General features: G+C 41.4%; 2 protein-coding genes across 5 annotated transcripts in view; one reads left to right on the top strand and one right to left on the bottom strand.

The window, feature by feature from the left end:
* LOC128695457 (erythroid differentiation-related factor 1) overlaps positions 1-2,551 on the top strand; it is a 45,439-nt gene extending 42,888 nt beyond the window's left edge. For 3 of the 4 annotated variants that reach the window (XM_053786091.2, XM_053786087.2, XM_053786090.2), the window contains one exon: positions 1,503-2,551. In XM_053786091.2, the coding sequence (XP_053642066.1) occupies positions 1,503-1,656 (154 nt within the window). In that variant the 3' untranslated portion in view covers positions 1,657-2,551. The remainder of the gene's footprint in view (positions 1-1,502) is intronic. The other variant, XM_053786092.2, reaches the window with a different exon arrangement.
* Positions 2,552-3,790: 1,239 nt separating this feature from the next.
* LOC128695461 (uncharacterized) lies at positions 3,791-26,576 on the bottom strand. The gene is made up of 5 exons (XM_053786102.1): positions 26,418-26,576; positions 15,619-15,755; positions 10,235-10,339; positions 9,567-9,736; positions 3,791-5,134 (listed from the first exon to the last, which is right to left on the bottom strand). The coding sequence occupies exons 2-5, from the start codon at positions 15,716-15,718 to the stop codon at positions 5,048-5,050; spliced, it is 462 nt and encodes a 153-aa protein (XP_053642077.1). The 5' UTR covers positions 15,719-15,755; positions 26,418-26,576; the 3' UTR covers positions 3,791-5,047.
* Positions 26,577-27,421: the final 845 nt, after the last annotated feature.

Here is a 27,421-nt window from a genome sequence, read left to right as displayed (position 1 = left end):
CACTTTGCAATCACCACTAGCATTGGAACACATCAACAGAGTAAGCCTGTCTTTCATAGGCTTATGTCCTGGGAGTGCCTTTTCCTCCTGAGTAATGTAGGTCCTGCTTGGCATTTTCTTCCAAAACAGGCCTGTTTCATCACAATTAAACACTTGTTCAGGTTTCAGTCCTTCACTGTCTATGTACTCCTTGAATTCCTGCACAAATTTTTCAGCTGCTTTGTGGTCCGAACTGGCAGCCTCACCATGCCTTATCACACTATGTATGCCACTACGCTTTTTAAATCTCTCAAACCAACCTTTGCTGGCCTTAAATTCACTCACATCATCACTAGTTGCAGGCATTTTTTTTATTAAATCCTGATGCAACTTCCTAGCCTTTTCACTTATGATCACTTGAGAGATGCTATCTCCTGCTATCTGTTTTTCATTTATCCACACCAATAAGAGTCTCTCAACATCTTCCATCACTTGCGATCTCTGTTTCGAAAACACAGTTGAACCTTTGGCAAGAACAGCTTCCTTGATTGCCTTTTTGTTGCCCACAATAGTAGCAATGGTTGATTGGGGTTTATTATACAACCTGGCCAGCTCGGAGACACGCACTCCACTTTCATACTTATCAGTGATCTCTTTCTTCATCTCTGTAGTAATTCTCACCCTTATTCCTGTAGGGTTGGCACTAGAAGCTTTCTTGGGGCCCATGGTCACTTATTTTGCAGATAAAATCACCAAAAACACTGTAATAATACGAAATGTTCCGATTGTATGCTTGGATGTTACCGTGGAGGCTGGCTGGTAAACAATGCCACTGGCGGAACATGTGAGGCTGGCTAAGGCCGCACATTAGACGCGTCTCGGACGAACAGTGTTGAGCGGGTTTTTTAGCGGTATGCGAGGAAAAATCTTAGCAATAAAATGTATCGGTATACGGATTTAACGTTATGTAAGGCCAACGGTATGCGGGGGTCCACTGTACTTTGATGATCTGGACATATTAAGATTATAGTACCCTAATGGATTTACATAAGCATTAATGAAAAGTGTTCTTTGGCTTCAATTTTCTACTTTGTTAATGTATACATGATGAAACTTAAAAAAAGACTACATGCAAAATGAAAAGTAGCAGTACTGCATGTATGTCAGATTGGTATTACTATAGAAAAATGAAAGAGGCTTTAGTTGTAAGGTGAAATATGCAGTACTGGTGTAATACTCCTCTTGCCTTCCATTTCATTTTCTCCATGTGGGCTTGCTTATGCTGAGCATGCATGTAAGGTTCTTGACACCTAATGTATGCTCGTTATATCATGAATGGCAGTGTATTGGATGAAGATAGATGACACTAGAAATTATAAGTAAGAAAAATGTAATTTAGTATATTTGTGATTTTTTTGAAATATTTTGAAGAGTTTCTGATTGTGCAAACCTATTCTTACTTAAGACATGAAAATTAAGAGAGTAAGAGTATTTAACACAAAATTACTTGTTTCCTTTGACAGCAGTCATCTTGGAAATGATGTGAGCCTACTTCGAGAAATGTACAGTTTGAGCCTCAACATGCAGTCCCTACCACTGGCCACACATCTGCTAAATGCCACAACTGCCATTACTCCATTGCTGAGTCAGTTACGCACTCGAAAACGACAACTTTAATCAGTCATTTTGCTGCCCATTAATTTTGGAGGAACTTATTTTGAAAATTGCAGTATTCAAAAATGCCACAATAACTTGAGCATATTTTGGTTATTTTTTTCTTTTTAACTTTTTCATCAAGAGTTTAGATGTGTATGTTTAAAGTGATTATACTGTATACCAGTTTTGACTCTTTTCAAGGGTATGAAATATGTACATATACTGAATATTTGTTGTATATTTATTTGTAACGTAGATTCTTGAATAATGTGCCAGGTGAGAGTTAAGTTTGGCAATGTTGTAGTCATTGGTCAGTTTACATTTAATGAGTTATAGTACGGAATATGCCTCACTCGAACCATAATTCTGTGTATGAACCATTTTTCTCGTTACCTTGGAAAAGTAAAATGTTTGTGTTGGTAATAAATGTTCACCTAGCAATATATAGGCATCAGGGTGCAAGACTTGCGAGTCACATCTTGGCCATAGCAAGACTTATAAACAAGTCTCCATAAGCTTGCTGCCTGTTTGCCTAACAGTAATTATCTGATTTTTTAGTTGCCTGTTGCTGATTGCATCCTGCTTGGTTGAACTTTTACCTCTTATAGGGCTGGGATTTGAAATGAGCTACACTCCAGTAAGAAGAAAAAGTTGCTCTTTGGTCAACCTGAATATTGAATCTTCAGAATTGTCATACATCAATATTTTGTAACAAAAAAAAATAAAAGAAATTAATAGATCATTTCTAAGCTCTCATGTCTGAGTGCTTCTGCAAAGACAGTGATTATGTATGAGTGATGATGAAAGTGTTGAATGATGAAGAAAGTTTTTTTCTTTCCTTTTGGGCCACCCTGCCTCGGTGGGAAATGGCTGACATGTTAAAAAAAAAAAAAAAGAAATTAAGCACACTGTTTATTACTAGGAACATTTTTATGCATAAGTTGGTTTCTTTTGTGCTTGTTTACCACTGTTTATGATGGCTAACATGACAAGGGATATCATGAAGAAATTGAAGGCATCATTTGACCAAGTATTATTTAACCACCATTAATAATTAATTTAGAGTGCTTGTACTCTAAAGTAGAAGTGAGGGTTATCTGAATTGTGATGTCAACACAAATCTGGCATGACAGCAGTTCTATGAATGACTGAAAATGCTTCCTCCTTTTTCGGGTCATGCTACCTTGGTGGGGGACGGCTGGTGCATTACAAAATACTGTAGTAGTACAATAAAATATAGCATATGATCTTGTTTACAGCCAGCTTAGTTGCTATATCATAAAAAAGTTTGTATACTTTCTATAAAATAATGCAGTAAGCTGGTTAAGGGTTACTGATGCGAGGAGATGGAGCCCTCTGTCCTTTTAGTCCTAAATGTCTCGCATTTCCTTGGCATTGTATGACCCCATAAAGATTTAATTAATACTTCCTCATCAATGTAGTAATAATTATACAAGTTATGGAAGATCATCTCTTGGAGGGGAAGTGGAATGATATGACTCTTGATCTAGGGAAATGAGTTACCCTTCCCTTCCTTGGTTTAAATTTGATTAGTTCCCATTCCTGTGATTTTAGAACTTTGCTGTGAATTTAATAATGTGAAAGCTTTACCCATCAAGGAAGGTGCCACAGTCCCATTGAGCATTATTATTATATTCATGGGAGAGTATTAATCATTATTATTATTATATTCATGGGAGAATGCAAGGCATTCAGGCTTGATTCAAGGAATTGGGTTATTGGTCTAATTCCTTAGATCAGGAACCCCTCACCAGCATCATTGAGCCTCTCTTAAGGGGTTGATCCCTATGAGGGGGCTATTAATCCAAGGAATTGGACCTGTTCTCCCCTTTCCTTGGATTGAACCTCATTGCCTCATTTCTTTAGGTGATATGACCCTACAGGTTAGGCACTTCCCAGTGACTAATAATAATTAGGCTGCTTTTAAATTATGTTCTTTTTACTTTGTCTATGTTGACCATTTCCAGAGCACACTCATGCTTAAACATGGAACACCATTTCATAGCTTACCTCTACTCACTGATGCTGGTTGAATCTTCTACTATTAAATATATGTTATTCAGTATACATAAACAACAAAACTAAATTAAAACAAATAAAAGCCATTTCACAAAGATGTTAAGGATATTGAAAGTTTTGTCTTAATTCAATTTTACTATAAAAAGATACATTCTACATTTTCATAAAACATTACTTCATACAAAATTTTTAAATTATATACTGTACATCACTGTACATGCACCAAAAGATGTATGTTTTTTTTTTTTTTTTTTTTTCAACAAGTCGGCCGTCTCCCACCGAGGCAGGGTGACCCAAAAAAGAAAGAAAATCCCCAAAAAGAAAATACTTTCATCATCATTCAACACTTTCACCACACTCGCACATTATCACTGTTTTTGCAGAGGTGCTCAGAATACAACAGTCTAGAAGCATAAACATATAAAGATACACAACATATGTATGTACAGTTGTGTAAATACACTGCTTATTTTAACTCCTATTTTAGGATGAAAGTATTTTTGTTAGTGTACAGGTAAAATCTTGCCTAAATGACCCAAATGCAACCTATAGGCAAACTTTCTTTAAAATTTGTATCTAAATCATACAGATTTACTGCATTTAAGAAAAAAACTGGAGAGAAACCCAAACTAAATCATTTTCTTATATTGAACAATGGGAGTTAGGAATGTTTAAGGTACAAAACTGTACCTATGCAAAACTTTACTCTGAATACAAAAGAGATAAGATTGATACCTATTTCAGTAATATCAGTTTGTCAGGTGAAAGTTGAGATAGCCTAGTAGCTGTGTAAAGGATAATACTATAATGCAGCATAGAATATGTCACTGGTACCATAAGAGTTAAACATAATTACTATTCTGTATAATATATACATGAAGTTTCAATTGGCTTTATGCCTAGCCAGACAATCTATTTCTTGCTCTATGGAAATAGACCTACCCTCCCCTTCCTTGGATTGAACTTAAATGTCTCCCATTCCTCCAGGCACTGTATGACTCCTGTGGGATTAGCACCCTGTTATATGCCATATAGTATAGTATTTTGAACAACCCTACAGGGAAAGGAGGCCTTGGCTAGGAAAGGGCTCTTAATCCAAGGAATTGGAGCTACCCTTCCTTGAATCAAACTAAATTACCTCCTGTTCCCCAGGCACTATGACACCAATGGGTTTATCATTTCTTTATGAATGTAATAATAATGATTTCTTCACATAATATTCTAACCCTATCTCATTTACTTTTTTTATCTTGTTGTCTTACGACGTTTAAGAGGTAATGGCTTTAAATTTAAGCAAGTGAGGTCAAGACCAGCACTGGCAGGATGGCTATCATGCAGACAACCAGGCGGTGCTGAGGTGGCAGCTGCTGCTCTACACAATATTGATCTTGAATTTGAAGCACACAAGCGATTCATCGGTGTTCCTGTCACTCAGTGTCCATATCACAGGGTATTCATCCTACCAGTACAAACAAGTACCATTAGAGAAGCCACAAGATAGTGAATGAGATTGGGAGAGAATGAGAAATTATATTACTGCAATTATTTATATAAATCTATCCAGTATACTAAAGTCCTGTACAATAAATAAACTCTGTAGACATACCGAGAGAGAGAAACCAAAGTTTTCAGTGTGCACAAGTTATTAAAGGGCAAATTTATTATGTGTCTTAATTGCTTAAGTGAGATTTGCAGTTTCTTTGTATGGTAAATCCAACATTTTTAAGATAAATTTCCATCTCAAATATCTCCATCTAACATCCTACCACTGTCACTGTTTACTGACAAATCCTAGGCACTACTTGACTATATAGCCTCTTCTCACTTAGAGACGGAGTTTCGTTCCTGAGACCACGTCGTTAAACGAATTCATCAGTAAGTGAGGAGCATACTATAATGGTAGTGAGTTTGTGTCAACCATCCTTGATATTGTCTTAATGTCACCAATGCACCATTTATAACATTTCTGGTATATTTTTAAATGTTTATACAGTAGTGTACTGTATACTTAAGTAAACAGAACAGAGGAAATCAGCTCTAATATACATTATTTATGTATGAATGCTGGTCAGAGAGCCCATCGTAAGTCTGAGGCGTCGGTAAACAAGCATGTACATCGCTAAGTGAAGAGAGGGTGTATTAAGGCTTACTTTATCTCCTAAACAGTATCCTAGCAAAATCTGTTGACAATAACTTCCCCATTCTCATACTGGCTCCACTTACTGTCCTTCACTTCACACATAATCAGTCTTTGCAGAAGCGCTCAGATACGACAGTTCAGATGTCACTCCAAACCCCTCCTTTAAAGTGCAGGCATTGTACTTTCCACTTCCAGGACTCAAATCCTACTAATCAGTTTCCCCTGAATCCTTCACAAAATACTACCCTTCTCACACTCCAACAGCTTGTCAAGTCCCCAAAACCATTCATCTCCACTCCATCTAACATGCTCACATGTGTCTGCTGTGTCCAAGCCTCTTGCACACAAAACTTCTTTTACCCTCTCCCTCCATCCTTTCCTAGGATGACCCCTACCCCTCCTTCCCTCCACTACAGATTTATACACCCACAAAGTCATCATATTTTGTTCCATCCTCTCTAAATGACCAAACCACATCAACAACCTCTCTTCAGCCCTCTGAATAATATTTTTAGTAACCCCACACCTCTTCTAATTTCCACACTATGAATTCTCTGCATAATATTTACACCATACATTGCCCTTAAACATGGTATCTCTCCTGCCTCCAGCTTCCTCCTTGCTGCAGCATTTGCAACCCATGCTTCACACCCATATAAGAGTGTTGGTACCACTATACTTTCATACATTCCCTTCTTTGCCTCCATGGATAAAGTTTCTTGTCTGCACAGATACCTCAATGCACCACTTACCTTTTTTTCTTCATTAATTCTATGGTTAACCTCGTTCTTCATAAACCCATCCACTGACAAGTCTACTCCCAAATATCCGAACACATTCACTTCTTCCTTACTCCCTCCCCTCCAGGTGTGTATGATGTATATCGTGTGTCATATATATCATGTAATGTGTGTGATGTACTATATCACACACACATTACAATATTTTTCTTATTAAAAAACTTTATACTTTACAGTTTTCTTCCTTGCCATCCAATATACCTCTTCATTCCACCATCTTTCTTCCTCCCTCGTGCAACCACCCTCATATAACCATACATCTCTGCTAGACATATTAGCATTGCATTCTTTAACCCACACCATACCAGCTTGACCTTTTTATGTCTCTCACTCTAGCCCACCTTACTCCCAACAGTTTCTCATACCTCTTAGTCCCCTTCATTAATTCACTCACTTCTATTTTACAAACTGACTATTCTCCTTTTACTCCACCTTCCTCTTGTTGCAACTAGAGGTGGTACCTCCCTACATTAATCTTAAAGTATGTATAATAAATACAGAAGTTTAACCTTTTATCCACCTAAATGTATAATCTAACAAACTGCTCTGTTACCCATTGTACCATACCTTTTATACTTACATACAGCTAGCCCTCCACTTTCGTGAGCTTTGAACATTCGCGAATGCCCAGTTCATTATTTGTTATTAAACCATAACAAATAATGAAGAATTTTTTATGATGTCTTCGTGTGTTTTATGATTGTTCATGATTCAATAGGTTAAGGAAGCAGTAATGTTAGGCTAAGTAAATGCTATTATTATATTTCCCTAAAATATATTTGCACATCAAAACATTTGCAAATGCTATAGTACAGTATTATTATATTTCCCTACATCATATTTATGCACCAAACATTCACAAACTTTCAAGATTTGCAAGGTTCTTGATCCCCTAACCCTCGCGAATGTGGATGGCCTCCTGTATTCTCCTCTTACTACAGTACATACATGCATTACCTATTTTATTATTATTATTATTATTATTATCACACTGGCCGATTCCCACCAAGGCAGGGTGGCCCGAAAAAGAAAAACTTTCACCATCATTCGCTCCATCACTGTCTTGCCAGAAGGGTGCTTTACACTACAGTTTTTAAACTGCAACATTAACACCCCTCCTTCAGAGTGCAGGCACTGTACTTCCCATCTCCAGGACTCAAGTCCGGCCTGCCGGTTTCCCTGAATCCCTTCATAAATGTTACTTTGCTCACACTCCAACAGCACGTCAAGTATTAAAAACCATTTGTCTCCATTCACTCCTATCAAACACGCTCACGCATGCCTGCTGGAAGTCCAAGCCCCTCGCACACAAAACCTCCTTTACCCCCTCACTCCAACCCTTCCTAGGCCGACCCCTACCCCGCCTTCCTTCCACTACAGACTGATACACTCTTGAAGTCATTCTGTTTCGCTCCATTCTCTCTACATGTCCGAACCACCTCAACAACCCTTCCTCAGCCCTCTGGACAACAGTTTTGGTAATCCCGCACCTCCTCCTAACTTCCAAACTACGAATTCTCTGCATTATATTCACACCACACATTGCCCTCAGACATGACATCTCCACTGCCTCCAGCCTTCTCCTCGCTGCAACATTCATCACCCATGCTTCACACCCATATAAGAGCGTTGGTAAAACTATACTCTCGTACATTCCCCTCTTTGCCTCCAAGGACAAAGTTCTTTGTCTCCACAGACTCCTAAGTGCACCACTCACTCTTTTTCCCTCATCAATTCTATGATTCACCTCATCTTTCATAGACCCATCTAGATTTTATAAATAGAAATGTTACAATGTTACATTCAATTCAAAATTTTTATTTTCTTTGCATAGCATACAATGTGTAGTTTACATGTAATAAAATATTGTTAAGCACAAAGAAAGCCACTAGCATGCATGAGTATTTCAGGCAAAATTAATGGTAATGCTTACAGACTACTTACACTAGACACAAGTTGCTGAATGGTAAATTTTAATTGTGTATTATTATTATTATTATCAAAAAGAAGTGCTAAACCTACAAGGGTCATGTATTATTATTAAAAGAGAGATAGAGATGAGAGTACAAAAAAGAAGATTTACTATTTAAGTGATAAATATCTTCAATATACAAAACTGCCCAATACTGGGCTTAATATTAAGATAGAAATTAAATAAAATGATCAGGAAATGATAAATTTACTATGGAGGCAGCAAAATACACTAATATACAGACTCGTGGGCTCTTTCATACCTGCCTTTGCCACCCCAACACACACTAATCAACCTCTTCACTGAAAGTTCCACTTTTGATGCAGACTCTCTCCGACTTTTTAACAGGCACTCGCCAATTGCTCCAACTTTGATAAAGATTTTGCTCGTGCTCTTCTCTACCCTCGCTGAACCCTATTTTTGCACACTCCTGCCCCTCACTACCCCGTCCTTCAAACGTCCCTCCTTGAAATGTTGTATGACTCTGTGTTTAGTGCTTAACCTGATCATGTTGTTGTACCTGTTCATAATACTGTACTATTCATGGAATCTTCTTCCAACATTCCTTTGTCACTTCCTGACTATCCAGTGCTGAAGAAATACTTCGTAACATCCCTGTGACTCAACCAGCAACTCTCTCGAGTACCTGTTTCCTGCCTTTCCAACAGCCTGTCCCTATTTGCCCAATGAATTCCTCAGTATTTTATGTTTTTATTGTGTCTTCCTTGGTGTTTCTTTCATCCAGTGTCATTAGATTCAGTTCCATTAAACTCTCTTCATAGCTCATACCCTTTGTCTGGACCTAGTCTTGTTGCATACTTCTGCAATTTCTTCAGTTTCTTAACATGTTTTTTTATGTGTGGGTTCCTTGCCAGTGCTGCATGCTTAAAAATGGGCCTGACATATGTGTAAGAATAGAGAGAAGGAAGCAGAGGCAAAAGGATTATGGAGGCCTTGCTTCCTCCTGGAATGTGCTTACCCTAGGCCAGAAATCCTGGATGTCAAGGGAGTAGGTGAAACGTGTAACGTGACCTTTGATGACTGGGCAGCGTAGGCTGCCATCACAGGCATTCCGCTCCTGTCCCGGCAGTGGCACCTCGAACCACGAGTTCCAGCGAACGTATGAGTCCACATCAGTCGCATTCGTGTCTGTAGACCATCATATGTGGTAATTTGTGAGAAAAGAGAATGCCTAATGTGATAATTCATCCCTTTAAGGTTACTTTAATGCTGAAGGGTTCTTGATACATATAGGGAATTGGAGTTACCCTCCACTTCCTTAGCTCAGACCTCATTACTGCTCAGTACCCAGGCACTGTAACAACCCTATGGGTTCAGTGTTTTCCCTAAATATATTACATTATTAGACCTTGTATTACCCATATGCAGTATGACCCCCTACGGATTTAGCACTTTCCGCTTAATATAAAAGTTATAATCACAGTTGAGGGAGATACTCTGATTACACTTAATGGACTCTGTGATAGGGTTTTAGATGACTTTAAATTTTTACATATCTAAACAGTGGGAGGGGTCTGATGGAAGGCTTAATTACATTCTTTGATAGGTTATTCACAAATAATCAAACGAGAGTTACACAAGAAGGGGAAGCTCCAGAAGTAATAAAAAGTATGTGTAATTACAGACCTGATAAAAAGACTGCTTGCAGATTATGGGTATTGCCTACCCTCACCTCACACACACCACGACGGTTGGCACACGTCATGAACACTGCCCGGGGCATCTTCTCTTCTAACAAAAAAAAAAAAAGATCAAATCCAGTGACCAATGTGTTTTATATGTACAGTGCAGTAAAAAAAATAAGTCAGCATGATTTTATACACAAAAAATTATACGATATTATACAGTACTGTGTACACAAAATGTACCAAACTTACAAGGCTGTGGGAAGCTCGCAGGATGGGTACAGAGTGCATAATAAGCATATTAAACTAACTGTGGGAGGCTATCCGTAAAGTAGTGGGAAGAGTAAGATCATCATGCATTTACAAGGAGAGTTAAAGGTGGCATAAGTCAATTTGGGTCAAAAAGTGAGTCTTAATAGAAATTTGATGAGTTTGTTTACTTGGAGAGAGTTCCGGGGGTCAACGCCCCCGCGGCCCGGTCTGTGACCAGGCCTCCTGGTGGATCAGAGCCTGATCAACCAGGCTGTTGCTGCACGCAAACCAACGTACGAGCCACAGCCCGGCTGGTCAGGAACCGACTTTAGGTGCTTGTCCAGTGCCAGCTTGAAGACTGCCAGGGGTCTGTTGATAATCCCCCTTATGTATGCTGGGAGGCAGTTGAACAGTCTCGGGCCCCTGACACTTATTGTATGGTCTCTTAACGTGCTAGTGACACCCCTGCTTTTCATTGGGGAGATGTTGCATCGTCTGCCAAGTCTTCTGCTTTCGTAGTGAGTGATTTTCGTGTGCAAGTTCGGTACTAGTCCCTCTAGGATTTTCCAGGTGTATATAATCATGTATCTCTCCCACCTGCATTCCAGGGAATACAGGTTCAGGAACCTCAAGCACTCCCAGTAATTGAGGTGCTTTATCTCAGTTATGCGCGCCGTGAAGGTTCTCTGTACATTTTCTAGGTCAGCAATTTCACCTGCCTTGAAAGGTGCTGTTAGTGTGCAGCAATATTCCAGCCTAGATAGAACAAGTGACCTGAAGAGTGTCGTCATGGGCTTGGCCTCCCTAGTTTTGAAGGTTCTCATTATCCATCCTGTCATTTTTCTAGCAGATGCGATTGATACAATGTTATGGTCCTTGAAGGTGAGATCCTCCGACATTCACTACCAGGTCTTTGACGTTGGTGTTTCACTCTATTTTGTGGCCAGAATTTGTTTTGTACTCTGATGAAGATTTAATTTCCTCGTGTTTACCATATCTGAGTAATTGAAATTTCTCATCGTTGAACTTTATATTGTTTTCTGCAGCCCACTGAAAGATTCGGTTGATGTCCGCCTGAAGCCTTGCAGTGTCTGCAATGGAAGACACTGTCATGCAGATTCGGGTGTCATCTGCAAAGGAAGACACGGTGCTGTGGCTGACATCCTTGTCTATGTCATATATGAGGATGAGGAACAAGATGGGAGCGAGTACTGTGCCTTGTGAAACAGAGCTTTTCACCGTAGCTGCCTCGGACTTTACTCTGTTGACGACTGCTCTCTGTGTTCTGTTAGTGAGGAAATTATAGATCCATCGACCGACTTTTCCTGTTATCCCTTTAGCACGCATTTTGTGCGCTATTACGCCATGGTCACACTTGTCGAAGGCTTTTGCAAAGTCTGTATATATTACATCTGCATTCTTTTTATCTTCTAGTGCATTTAGGACCTTGTCGTAGTGATCCAATAGTTGAGACAGACAGGAGCGACCTGTTCTAAACCCATGTTGCCCTGGGTTGTGTAACTGATGGGTTTCTAGATGGGTGGTGATCTTGCTTCTTAGGACCCTTTCAAAGATTTTTATGATATGGGATGTTAGTGCTATCGGTCTGTAGTTCTTTGCTGTTGCTTTACTGCCCCCTTTGTGGAGTGGGGCTATGTCTGTTGTTTTTAGTAACTGTGGGACGACCCCCGTGTCCATGCTCCCTCTCCATAGGATGGAAAAGGCTCGTGATAGGGGCTTCTTGCAGTTCTTGATGAACACGGAGTTCCATGAGTCTGGCCCTGGGGCAGAGTGCATGGGCATGTCATTTATCGCCTGTTCGAAGTCATTTGGCGTCAGGATAACATCGGATAGGCTTGTGTTAACCAAATTTTGTGGCTCTCTCATAAAAAATTCATTTTGATCTTCGACTCTCAGTCTGGTTAGCGGCTTGCTAAAAACTGAGTCATATTGGGACTTGAGTAGCTCACTCATTTCCTTGCTGTCATCTGTGTAGGACCCATCTTGTTTAAGTAGGGGCCCAATACTGGATGTTGTTCTCGACTTTGATTTGGCATAGGAGAAGAAATACTTTGGGTTTCTTTCGATTTCATTTATGGCTTTTAGTTCTTCCCGCGATTCCTGACTCCTATAAGATTCCTTTAGCTTGAGTTCGATGCTTGCTATTTCTCTGACCAGTGTCTCCCTACGCATTTCAGATATATTGACTGTTATTCTTTTCCGTCGCCTGTAAAGGGAGCGCCTGTCTCTTTCTATTTTACATCTACTCCTTTTTCTTAGAGGAATAAGCCTTGTGCATACATCGAGTGCCACCAAGTTAATCTGTTCTAGGCATACGTTGGGGTCTGTGTTGCTTAGTATATCTTCCCAGCTTATATTGGTTAGGACTTGGTTTACTTGGTCCCACTTTATGTTTTTATTATTGAAGTTGAATTTGGTGAATGCTCCCTCGTGACTAGTCTCATTATGTCGGTCTGGGGCTCCACGCATACATGTCTGAACCTCAATTATGTTGTGATCTGAGTACTGTATATTGTTTTTGATATGGTGACATTTCTTATCAGATCATCATTGTTAGTGAAGATGAGGTCTAGTGTATTCTCCAGTCTAGTAGGCTCTATTATTTGCTGGTTTAAATTGAATTTTGTGCAGAGATTTAAAAGCTCGTGTGAGTGTGAGTTTTCATCAGAGCTGCCTCCTGGTGTTATTACTGCAACAATATTATTTGCTATATTCCTCCATTTTAGGTGCCTTAAGTTGAAATCCCCCAGGAGCAAGATGTTGGGTGCAGGAGCTGGAAGATTTTCCAGACAGTGGTCAATTTTTAACAGCTGTTCCTGGAATTGCTGGGATGTTGCATCCGGAGGCTTGTAGACTACCACAATGACTAGGTTTTGGTTCTCGACCTTAACTGCTAAAACTTCCACTACATTTGAGGCATTTAGCAGTTCTGTGCAAACAAGTGACTCTGCAATGTACAGGCCAACCCCCCCCAACCTTTTGCCTGTTCACTCTGTCACATCTGTATAGGTTGTAACCTGGGATCCATATTTTGTTGTCCAAGTGATCCTTTATGTGGGTCTCAGTGAAAGCCGCGAACATTGCCTTTGCCTCTGCAAGCAGTCCACGGATGAAAGGTATTTTGTTGTTTGTTGCTGGCTTTAGACCCTGTATATTTACAAAGAAGAATGTCATCGGACTGGTGGTATTGTTGGTACTGGGGAGGGATTTTTTTTCCGGGATTAGTATCTGTATCTGTTGGTTTGGAGTGGAGGCCATCGACTGTGGTTCCACTCCAGGAATGACTGGATTTGGTGTACGATTTCTGCCATTTCCTGTCATTTTTTTTTCCTTCCTGGCACTAAAAAACCTCTCCCTCTTGAGTGGCTGTGGCTACCCATGTTTTCCCATGGCCTGGATGTTTTGTATCTTTTTGTACCCTTTAGATGGTGTGCCTGGCAATTTAAGTTATAGCACAGTCTTTCCTGTACTGAAGAGGTACACAGTTCAGGGTGAAAAAGCTTACAGGAAGGGAGTTTGCATTTTTCTGTTGTCATATGGGCATGGCATTTTCTAGGGTGGTCATAGTTGCACGTCCCGTCTGTTTTTCCAGATTTCCCATGTCTGCAGATACGAAGTGCATAGTATGTGCACAGGCTTGGTTTCCTTTTGCCTTGGGTTTCTGTGACTGTATTCCCTGTTGGTGCATGTTTCCCTGTCTTATTCCTATCCTCCCTAGCACCAACAATGGAGCTCCCACCAGTTGTTTTTGGTAATATATCCTCACTATAGCTAGTGGAGTCCTCTTTTTGCTATTTCCTGTGGTATTTCTAGTTTGCAATATTGGTTTTATCTTATCTTTGACTACACTTGTTTCCCCACTACGGCTCCTGTCCCCTATGAGGTCATTTATATGTATTCCTTCCTGCGTATAATTCCCGACTACCTGGACAAAATCTCCAGCCTCACCATTACTGTCTCCCAGGACAGCACCTCCAGCTTCACCATTACTGTCTCCCAGGACAGCACCTCCAGCTTCACCATTACTGTCTCCCAGGACAGCACCTCCAGCTTCACCATTACTGTCTCCCAGGACAGCACCTCCAGCTTCACCATTACTGTCTCCCAGGACAGCACTATCAGCCCCACATTTACTGACTACCAGGACTTCATCTCCAGCCTTACAGTTTCTGACTACATGGCCAGTATCAAGGGCAGTACCATTCAGCCCAGACTTTTTATGTTCCCATCTGTTGTAGAAAGCTTCCAGGTTGTCTATGAAAGCAGCTTTGATGTTATCCTCTTTTAATACCCTTGTGGTTTAGCGCTTGGTTTTGATTATAATATTAATAAAAATATTTAGCGCTTCTTTTTTTTTATTACAATAATAATAATGGAAATAGAAAACTGAACATTTTGAAAAAACAAAGTGAAAAGAGACCAGAAATTAATTTTATTTGTTCTTTGATAAAATAAAAAAATGTGGGACTGTCAATAAGACCTGACGGAGTTGCAAAGAGGAGTAAGGGGCTTCAGTGTGTGTCTTGTGTGGCCAGTAAGTAGTCACACAAGAACTATTTCCAAACAAGGCAACAAAAAAAAAAAAAAAGTCATCCAAGAAGTGGCTAATTTGATTAATAAAAGCGTGTTATCCTCTAACCCGATCCAATGACGCTCCCACCTATCCTGAATGCTTGAACCCCTCAAGGAAGGTTCCTTGATGTTGGTGAGGGGCTCTTGATTTAGGGAATTGGATCTGTGCTCCAGTTCCCCGAATTAAGCCTGAATGCCTTCCACATCCCCCCCCCCCAGGCGCTGTATAATCCTCCGGGTTTAGCGCTTCCCCCTTGATTATAATAATAATAATAATGAATGCTTGAAGAGAAAACTGTAAAATAGCCTGAAAAGGGCAGAGATTGATAATCCTGAACCACAAAAAGTGCAGAAGAGTGTGTAAGTTCATTGCCCTGAACACCACAATGACCAGAGACTCAGCAAAAGACGATGTTAATAACAGCAAAGTAAAGCATATAATTACGAAATTCCTCTAAACACTGCAGAAGGACTAAACATTTTAAGGTATATTCATGAAAAGCGCTGAACCTAAGGATAAAGACCAGGAGAGTGAGGTACCTGCTGTGCAGCGAGCAAACATGATGCGTCGAGGCTGGAAGGCCAGAGAGGGTGCCACCGTCAGTGCCACCGTCAGTGCCACCACCACCCACGTCCTCATCCTCACACACCAGCACTTCAATGGCTGACACTACTCACTAAACAGGAAAGAAAAAATACATAAAGAACAAATTATTATTATTGCATTCATGGGGAAGTGCAAAACCTGGTAAGGTCTTACAATACATTGGGAAGAGGAAGTAATCAAGCTCGATCAAAGGAAGGGAAGGGAAGGGAAGCTTCACTTCTTTGGACCAAAAGTCTTTCACCAGTGTCAAGGAAACCGTCCTGAAGGAAAACCAAAGTAAAATATGAGGTAATCAGGTTTGATCCAAGGAACCGAAGGGTAGTAAACTTATGCATAATGTATGAGTGCACGTATATATATACATATAGGTATACGTACTCAACTAGTTGTACTCACCTAGTTGAGGTTGCGGGGGTCGAGTCCGAGCTCCTGGCCCCGCCTCTTCACTGATCGCTACTAGGTCACTCTCCCTGAGCCGTGAGCTTTATCATACCTCTGCTTAAAGCTATGTATGGATCCTGCCTCCACTACATCGCTTCCCAAACTATTCCACTTCCTGACTACTCTGTGGCTGAAGAAATACTTCCTAACATCCCTGTGATTCATCTGTGTCTTCAACTTCCAACTGTGTCCCCTTGTTACTGTGTCCAATCTCTGGAACATCCTGTCTTTGTCCACCTTGTCAATTCCTCTCAGTATTTTGTATGTCGTTATCATGTCCCCCCTATCTCTCCTGTCCTCCAGTGTCGTCAGGTTGATTTCCCTTAACCTCTCCTCGTAGGACATACCTCTTAGCTCTGGGACTAGTCTTGTTGCAAACCTATGCACTTTCTCTAGTTTCTTTACGTGCTTGGCTAGGTGTGGGTTCCAAACTGGTGCCGCATACTCCAATATGGGCCTAACGTACACGGTGTACAGGGTCCTGAATGATTCCTTAATAAGAGGTCGGAATGCTGTTCTGAGGTTTGCTAGGCGCCCATATGCTGCAGCAGTTATTTGGTTGATGTGCGCTTCAGGAGATGTGCCTGGTGTTATACTCACCCCAAGATATTTTTCCTTGAGTGAGGTTTGTAGTCTCTGGCCCCCTAGACTGTACTCCGTCTGCGGTCTTCTTTGCCCTTCCCCAATCTTCATGACTTTGCACTTGGTGGGATTGAACTCCAGGAGCCAATTGCTGGACCAGGTCTGCAGCCTGTCCAGATCCCTTTGTAGTTCTGCCTGGTCTTCGATCGAGTGAATTCTTCTCATCAACTTCACGTCATCCGCAAACAGGGACACCTCAGAGTCTATTCCTTCCGTCATGTCGTTCACAAATACCAGAAACAGCACTGGTCCTAGGACTGACCCCTGTGGGACCCCGCTGGTCACAGGTGCCCACTCTGACACCTCGCCACGTACCATGACTCGCTGCTGTCTTCCTGACAAGTATTCCCTGATCCATTGTAGTACCTTCCCTGTTATCCCTGCTTGGTCCTCCAGTTTTTGCACCAATCTCTTGTGTGGAACTGTGTCAAACGCCTTCTTGCAGTCCAAGAAAATGCAATCCACCCACCCCTCTCTCTCTTGTCTTACTGCTGTCACCATGTCATAGAACTCCAGTAGGTTTGTGACACAGGATTTCCCGTCCCTGAAACCATGTTGGCTGTTGGTGATGAGATCATTCCTTTCTAGGTGTTCCACCATTCTTCTGATAATCTTCTCCATGATCTTGCATACTATACATGTCAGTGACACTGGTCTGTAGTTTAATGCTTCATGTCTGTCTCCTTTTTTAAAGATTGGGACTACATTTGCTGTCTTCCATGCCTCAGGCAATCTCCCTGTTTCGATAGATGTATTGAATATTGTTGTTAGGGGTACACATAGTGCCTCTGCTCCCTCTCTCAATACCCATGGGGAGATGTTATCTGGCCCCTTTGCCTTTGAGGTATCTAGCTCACTCAGAAGCCTCTTCACTTCTTCCTCGGTTGTGTGCACTGTGTCCAGTACATGGTGGTGTGCCCCACCTCTCCGTCTTTCTGGAGCCCCTTCTGACTCCTCTGTGACCACTTCTTTGAATCTCTTGTTGAGTTCCTCACATACTTCACGGTCATTTCTTGTTGTCTCTCCTCCTTCCTTCCTTAGCCTGATTACCTGGTCCTTGACTGTTGTTTTCCTCCTGATGTGGCTGTACAACAGTTTCGGGTCAGATTTGGCTTTTGCTGCTCTGTCGTTTTCATATTGTCTTTGGGCCTCCCTTCTTATCTGTGCATATTCGTTTCTGGCTCTACGACTGCTCTCCTTATTCTCCTGGGTCCTTTGCCTTCTATATTTCTTCCATTCCCTAGCACACTTGGTTTTTGCCTCCCTGCACCTTTGGGTAAACCATGGGCTCATCCTGGCTTTTTCATTATTCCTGTTACCCTTGGGTACAAACCTCTCCTCAGCCTCCTTGCATTTTGTTGCTACATATTCCATCATCTCATTAACTGGCTTCCCTGCCAGTTCTCTGTCCCACTGTGTGCATAAGTATGCATATTTATACAGTATATGCCTACTCACTCATCTATTTATGGTTGTAAGGGTCGATTCTCAGCTCCTGGCCTTGCTGTAGAGTTATAGGACTTAGAAAAAATGTTCAGTGTCTCTAAGATTGATTTTCAGAGGTTTGTACATCCATTTATATCCCGAAAACCAATATTGATCTTACTGAAACTCACGTTATTATTCTGTGAAAGGATGCATAGTGGACCATAGCACTGTAAAAAATATATATAAATATCGTATTGAAAATTCAGCTTAATATTTAATATTTTTCATAGGTTTTGGATAAAAAATATCTAAACGGCTAAAGGGAATTGCAAAAAAGATTTACATGGTGAGGTTTGAAATGTTGTAAAGGTCTGTTCAATTTATTAGCTTGATAACCTAAGATTTTAGTGGTCCAGAAGAGTATGATACTCCAAAAATTATATTAATCAAATTAGAAAATTGAAGGCTGCAAAACCCACTAAAAAAATAAATCTTTCTCCTTGGTTAATTCAAAAATTTCTGATATTAACCTAACACCACAGATTTTAGATTTTGCCACCGAAGTAGCTAGTTTATTGTGCACCCCATATCCATCCTGTGGATGGTAGCGCGAGAGCATATGGATACACAAAAGGCCCAGGAACTAGGCCCCAAAGGGTTAATAGGAATACATATGGATTTATATCTACATATCTATAGTTCACTTATCTGTTACAAGCAAATTTAGGAAATTTGCTTAGTATATCTTGTATCTTATTTTCATTAATAAGATATCTTGACATGTCACATAGGTTATTATACTGTCTGTCTCTGTATTCCTCAATAAGTGGACAATTAAGCACATAGTGTTCAAGACAGTGATCATATGCCTGATCACATAATTTACATTTAGTCTGATCATCATCTGTGTGTCTCCCAAACTGCCAGAAGTACTTGTAACCAAGACTAAGTCTGGCCACTACAACATCAGTCAGTACTTGTAGCCAAGTCTAATTAGCATTGCCACTATACAACATCAGTCAGTACTTGTAACCAAGACTAAGTCTGGCCACTACAACATCAGTCAGTACTTGTAGCCAAGTCTAATTAGCATTGCCACTATACAACATCAGTCAGTACTTGTAACCAAGACTAAGCCTGGCCACTACAACATCAGTCTGTTCACATTGCTCCATAAACATACTTATCTACGTTCATGTTATCATAGTGGGTTATAGATCTACTCAGGCTTCTAATTGCATTCCTATAACAATTATTTTCATTATTTACCTCTCTCCTAATATTATTCCTAATGCTAGACACAGTTATACCAAAGTTATATTCTACATTCTCCTTCTGGGTACTCTTCTTGGCTAACATATCAACTTTATCATGAAGGAGTAATCCAATGTGTGATGGGATCCATAGCAACTGTACATTAATTCCTTTGTCCCTGATTTTTGAGTATCTATACCTGGCTTCTCCAATGAGCATGTTGTTGGAGTCATTATATGAGTCAAGAGCCTTCAATGATGACATAGAATCAGCAATGATGATAGTCAAGCTCAGTGTCATTAGGATTGCAAACAATTCAGTTTGCAGTGTAGACGCTCAGTTGTTAATTCTTATGCCTAACTCAACAAATTTATTATGGTTCTTAACTAGGGAGGTGGCAACAAGAGTAGATGCAGCCCTGCCAGAAGACTCCTGTTTAGATCCATCAGTGCATATAACTTGTGATAACTTAATACTACCAGCTAGGCGAGAAATTTCTTCTTTAGCAGTTGCTTTAACAAGTGATTTAAGGAAGGGATTGCTAGCAATGAGCTTCTTGGGAGGGACTTGCAGGTATGTGATATTAAATGAACACATCTTCCATGGAGGGGTGAAATGCTCTTGTTGCCTACAGTGATACACCACAGGACTTTGAAAAAGCAATAAATGACATGCTCATGCACTGTGCCCCAGGCCCAGACTCGTGGAACTCCGTGTTCATCAAGAACTACAAGAAGCCCCTTTCACATGCCTAAGTATTCTATGGAGAGGGAGCATGGAAACAGGAGTCATCCCACAGTCACTAAAAACAACAGACACAGCCCCACTCCACAAAGGTGGCAGTAAAGCAGTTGCAAAGAATTACAGACCAATAGCACTAACGTCCCATATCATAAAAATCTTTGAAAGGGTCTAAGAAGCAAGATCGCCACCCACTTAGATACCCATCAGTTGCATAACCCAGGGCAGCATGGGTTTAGAGCAGGTCGCTCCTGCTTATCCCAACTACTGGACCACTATGACATGGTCTTGGATGCTCTGGAGGACAAATAAAATGCAGATATAGTATATACAGACTTTGCGAAAGCCTTCGACAAGTGCGATCATGGTGTCATAGCACATAAATGCATGATAAAGGAATAACAGGAAAAGTTGGTAGATGGATCAATAACTTCCTAACAAATAAAACACAAAGAGTAACAGTTAACAGTGTAAAGGTAGAGGCGGCTACAGTGAAAAGCTCTGTTCCACAAGGCACAATACTCTTTCTCATCCTGTTCCTCATTCTCATACCTGACACTGACAAATGTAAGTCACAGCACCGTATCTTCCTTTGCGGATGACACCCGAATTTGCGAGACACTTGCAGTGTCTGATGGACATCAACCAAATCTTTAAATGGGTCGCAGAAAACAATATGAAGCTCATTGAAGACAAATTTCAATTACTCCTCTGTGGAAAACTCGAAGAAATTAAAACTGTATCGGAGTTTTAACCACACAATACAGCGAAAAAGTAATGTGCAGGACCTGAGAGTGATGTCAGAGAATCTCACATTCAAAGATCACAACAATGTATCTACCACATCTGCTAGGAAAATGACAGCATGGATAATGAGAACCTTCAGAACTAGGGATACCAAGCCCATGATGACTCTTCAAATCACTTGTTCTCTCTAGGCTGGAATATTGCTATACAATAACGGCCCTTTCAAGGCAGGCGAAACTGCAGACCTGGAGAATATACAAAGAACTTCCACGGCACGTAAAAGTACGATAAAGCACCTAACTTACTGGGAACGGTTGAAGTCCCTTGATTTATACTCCCTGGAACGCAGGCGAGAAAGATACATGATAATATACACTTGGAAAATCCTAGAAGAACTAGTCTGAAATCTGCACACAAAAATTACTCCCTACGAAAGCAAAAGATTCAGCAGATGCAACATCCCTCCAATGAAAAGCAGGGGCGCCACAAGTACGCTATGAGACAACACAATAAGTGTAAGGGGCCCAAAACTGTTCAACTGCCTCCCAGCACACACAATGGGAATTGCTAATAGAATCCCGGCTGCCTTCAAGAAGGTGCCCCTTAAGGGGGGTTCCTTGACGCTGGTGAGGGGCTCCTGATCTAGAGAATTGAATCTGTGCTCCAGTTCCCTGAATTGACCCTGAACACCTTCCATTCCCCATCCCACCAGTCATACAGAATCAATAATTTCAAATGATGTTAACTACCTGGAATTACCTGAAGAGGGTTTCGGGGGGTCAACGCCCCCGCGGCCCGGTCTGAGACCAGGCCTCGTGGTGGGTCAGGGTCTGATCAACCAGACCCTACAAATTTGCATCCACATAGCCTAAAACTGTAGATTGTCATCCTCATATGATGCGTCAGTGTTAAAAATTTGAAGTCGATCAAATGAGGCATTCTCTAGTTACTGAATGGGAATACCACAATTTGTTTAATAAAATTTGCAAATTAGGACCTATGCGGCCCAAAAACACTTGAGTCCATTCCGTTGAGCAAATCACATCAGCGCTGAATGTTTAAGCTGACCAGAAGAAGCATTCTAGTTATCTGCATGCAATAGAATACTTTAGTTTTTCACTACGTCTGTATATTAGTAAATTTGTAACTACAGAGCCTGAACTTACAGAACATCCTTTTCATAAGAAGCATCACCCATTTACAACTAAAGCAATTTCAATAGGAATTGTGAAGGTATTACATGAACAAATAATGCGATACCAACCTAGGATACACCAGTATGGAAAGGCTTTCTCAAGTTATCACATGGAACCCAAAATTGAGAATGGTGTAACACTAGCCAGTTGCACGAGCCTTTTCCTGCTTACATACAGGCTACTATAGCGTAGGATATTTGAAGTCGGTCGGATTAGGCGTTCTCAAGTTATAAACAAAAAACAATCAAGAAACCACTAAGATACAGACCACTTTGGGGATAACCTTAAAAATATAAGAGTTTAAGAATACACTAACCCCGTGTAAATTATTGACGGCATCCATTTGAAAGATGTAGTAATTAATGGTCAAATTACTTTATTATAGCTGCCATGTAAGATACCGAGAGACTGTGAAAGAGGTCGGCTTGTGTCATGCATTAAGGATGATTAAGGACCTAATATAAGTCCTGTCCTCTTTACTAGCTGTGCACAAGGTATAAAAACAGAGATGCGAGGCGTGAAAGTTTACTATAAACCTCTTATGCAGTCGACAGAAAACAACCATGTCCATGTGCTAATCAGATATAATCTGTAAAAAGAAAATTACCCAGAGTGATACATCGCACACTTGTTTCTTTTATAGCTAATACATTGTAGTGAAAAAGAACTACTGAAATGGCTTGACGTGCAACTTGCTGGACGTAATAAGACCTTGACTATAAGAGTAACACTCAGTTCACCAGCAAGAGTCCTTGACACAGTTATAAATAACTCTTCTTTAACTCCAGATACAGTACAACGTTAACGTTGTAAAGAAAATAGCCCAAGAGAAGTCACGATAATTTAAGCTGAAGCATTTAAATGTTGCCATTTTAACATTCAGTAGTCTCATCCAGGAGCAAGTGAATTTAAATAAACAAATAGATATATACTATAGACCTCAATAACAGCTCTTGCTCTAAAAAGGCAGTAAATTATAATACTGATGTACTGTACATGTTTATGAGAGTACTTAATGTAGTCTAAGTTTATTCAGGTACAGGTACACATAAATACAGTTACACAAATTATCATACATAGCAGCATATGAGTAGATTAAACAGAATAACCCCTCCTCCCCCCCCCCCAAAAAAAAAATAGTGACTAATTTCCATTGGGATCCTTGTCTCAAGCTGTGATGGTTAGACAGGGTTTATGGCTGTGGTCTGCCAGGCTGCTGTAATTGTCTAAATATTGCTTATTACCAAAACTGGTTACACTTGACAGTGTGAGTACTCTGATTTATGTCTTGCAAGACTAGTGCAAGGACTATTAAACGTCCATCACGCGGGAGTTTTGTTCCTTAAACATCACGAGTTTTTCTTTCAATCCCATTACACACGAGGGTTTCCCTATCATATCCTGCTACAAAATCCGGTTTTCCTCCCATATTACATCACACAGGATGGGTGTCCTGTCATATACCATCACACAGGATGGGTGTCCTGTCATGTACCATCACACAGGATGGGTGTCCTGTCATATACCATCACACAGGATGGGTGTCCTGTCATACACCATCACACGGGATGGGTGTCCTGTCATACACCATCACACGGGATGGGTGTCCTGTCATACACCATCACACAGGATGGGTGTCCTGTCATACACCATCACACAGGATGGGTGTCCTGTCATACACCATCACACGGGATGGGTGTCCTGTCATACACCATCACACGGGATGGGTTTCCTGTCATACACCATCACACGGGATGGGTGTCCTGTCATACACCATCACACGGGATGGGTGTCCTGTCATACACCATCACACAGGATGGGTGTCCTGTCATACACCACACGGGATGGGTTTCCTGTCATACACCATCACACGGGATGGGTGTCCTGTCATACACCATCACACGGGATGGGTGTCCTGTCATACACCATCACACAGGATGGGTGTCCTGTCATACACCACACGGGATGGGTGTCCTGTCATACACCATCACACGGGATGGGTGTCCTGTCATACACCATCACGGGATGGGTGTCCTGTCATACACCATCACACAGGATGGGTGTCCTGTCATACACCATCACACGGGATGGGTGTCCTGTCATACACCATCACACAGGATGGGTGTCCTGTCATACACCATCACACAGGATGGGTGTCCTGTCATACACCATCACACAGGATGGGTGTCCTGTCATACACCATCACACGGGATGGGTGTCCTGTCATACACCATCACACGGGATGGGTTTCCTGTCATACACCATCACACGGGATGGGTGTCCTGTCATACACCATCACACGGGATGGGTGTCCTGTCATACACCATCACACAGGATGGGTGTCCTGTCATACACCACACGGGATGGGTTTCCTGTCATACACCATCACACGGGATGGGTGTCCTGTCATACACCATCACACGGGATGGGTGTCCTGTCATACACCATCACACAGGATGGGTGTCCTGTCATACACCACACGGGATGGGTGTCCTGTCATACACCATCACACGGGATGGGTGTCCTGTCATACACCATCACGGGATGGGTGTCCTGTCATACACCATCACACAGGATGGGTGTCCTGTCATACACCATCACACGGGATGGGTGTCCTGTCATACACCATCACACAGGATGGGTGTCCTGTCATACACCATCACACGGGATGGGTGTCCTGTCATACACCATCACACGGGATGGGTGTCCTGTCATACACCACACGGGATGGGTGTCCTGTCATACACCATCACACGGGATGGGTGTCCTGTCATACACCATCACACGGGATGGGTGTCCTGTCATACACACGGGATGGGTGTCCTGTCATACACACGGGATGGGTGTCCTGTCATACACCATCACACGGGATGGGTGTCCTGTCATACACCATCACACGGAATGGGTATCCTGTCATACACCACACGGGATGGGTGTCCTGTCATACACCATCACACGGGATGGGTGTCCTGTCATACACCATCGCACGGGATGGGTGTCCTGTCATACACCATCACATGGGATGGGTGTCCTGTCATACACCATCACACGGGATGGGTGTCCTGTCATACACCATCACACGGGATGGGTGTCCTGTCATATACCATCACACGGGATGGGTGTCCTGTCATACATCACACGGGATTGGTGTCCTGTCACACACCATCACACGATGGGTGTCCTGTCATACACCACACGAGATGGGTGTCCTGTCATACACCATCACACGGGATGGGTGTCCTGTCATACACCATCACACGGGCTGGGTGTCCTGTCATACACCATCACACGGGATGGGTGTCCTGTCATACACCATCACACAGGATGAATCTTGTGTCACAATCTGTCACACAAGGTGGATTCCCTGTTATATTTCATCACATATGATGGGTTGCTTGTCATATTCCATTACACATTTAAATGTTTATATCCTTCTTGGGAAATTTATTCAAATTATTAAGTCTGAGGGTTAGTTACCCCAGGATAACCCAAGAAAGACAATCAATGTAGCTTATTTTCACTGGGGTTCTTTTGGTCCTCTCTTCCCAGGATACGATTCACAAGTCGGCTGATACCGATATACAGTACCTAATTCCTGTTGGGTGAAAAGGAGCAACAGGTGTAAGGAAACATGTCCAATGTTTCCACTCGCCTCAGTATCGATCCCGGGCCCTTCGATTGTGAGCCGATGGTACTACTATTACTACTACTGAGATCTATTCAACTTCTTTTAAGGCTTGAGACTCGTACGTTTTTATCGTAATAAAATCGGGAGAACCTCCCCAAAAATAAACGTATTTTGAGCATTTTTTTTAAAATAGTCTAGTTTTAATTAGGAACGCTGTGAGTAAAAATGTGTACATTCAAAGGAGTCGAGCAGCCCTGATGATGAATCATTTCCTGAAGATAAGTAGTGGTGCGACCCTCAGCCCCACCCATATACACCACTACTGTACTTCCCACACCCTTCATCCTCATATCTTACTCTCTCCTACAAGGACGAGGTAGGAATATTTCTTGATCACAGGTGCCTTATGAGTTGTCAAAAAAAATGTAACCTCTTATATAAATCTTAGAAGCACAAAGGCAGTGTACCTACATGTAACACAAAACAAAAACAAAAAGACATCTCAATGAATGCTTCCCTTCATGCGTATTCGTACTCTTCTGGGTATTACCCAAAAAAAAAATGCCACACTCTCTCCTCACACAAGATAATGCTCCGCTCTTCTTGTTTACAGAATGAAACATTTATTTTATATTTTTAACTAGTTAAAACTAACCTTTCAGAATGCAAGCGTGTAGGTGAGGTAGGTATGAGTGGTGGGAGAGTGGGAGATAACTCTACTGGCCGCCAGCCACTGAATCACTGATGGGTCACGAGTGGCTCTAAGCAGCCGGCACACATCACACTCAACTCAACCCAACATTTACATCCCATCAGCATTTTCCGCAACTTGCAAATCAACCTGCTCTACATATTAAATAAAGTTATTGGTTTCTAAATACATCAGTGTATTTGCTGAGGCCGTAATACTTATGTATTACGAGGGGAAAGGGTGAGCCTGTGACAAGTGCCTTGTGTACTCCCTGCATTGCTGCCTCTCAGCTCACGTTACATTACGTCCTATTTCTCTTAACACTGGCCTCCTTACCGTCTTTGCTCCAAAAAATTTACTTCTTTGTAACCTAAACTGAATACATCAATGTGAGGCATTTATGTAAATGACTTTCTTGAGCTTGAGTTCTCTTAGCTGCGAGAAGGATGCCTTGTTGCTAGAGAAGGGGCTTTTGATTCGAGGAACTGAAGCTGTCCTACCCTAAGATTAAACCTAATTACCTCCTGCTCCATGAACCTGAGCTCTTCTCCAGGCTGAGGGACTGACCACCTCAAATACTTTTTCTCGAAGGTTGATGGACTGATTACATCATCTTCATTTCATTTTTACCGCTCCCTTTGTATTTGACTGAAGAAGTCTACTGGGTAGGCGAAATGTTTCATCAATAAAGACATCCAACTGTTGCACATGTGTCTTAATCTTCGACTTGTCGGTATTTTATAAAAATTTCAACAATAATCCGGATTATTAGTACATAGCTGGTATTTAGCCTTAATTAGCACGTGTAGTAGACAAGTTTTAAATCTAACAAACCACTAACTAAACTAGATGGAGCGCATTTTAAAACTAAAATGTATGTAGGTCGCACTCAACGGCCTCACAGATCAAAGGGCCTCTCGTTTTTCTGCAAAACTTCATCAGTCTCTCTCACCATTGATATGTGATCA

Source organism: Cherax quadricarinatus, chromosome 50 (genome assembly GCF_038502225.1).
Source record: "Cherax quadricarinatus isolate ZL_2023a chromosome 50, ASM3850222v1, whole genome shotgun sequence".
In the NCBI taxonomy this organism is placed as follows: domain Eukaryota; kingdom Metazoa; phylum Arthropoda; class Malacostraca; order Decapoda; family Parastacidae; genus Cherax; species Cherax quadricarinatus.
The sequence above is the reverse complement of the archived record's forward strand: the minus strand, read 5'-3'. Positions and strand labels throughout refer to the sequence as shown.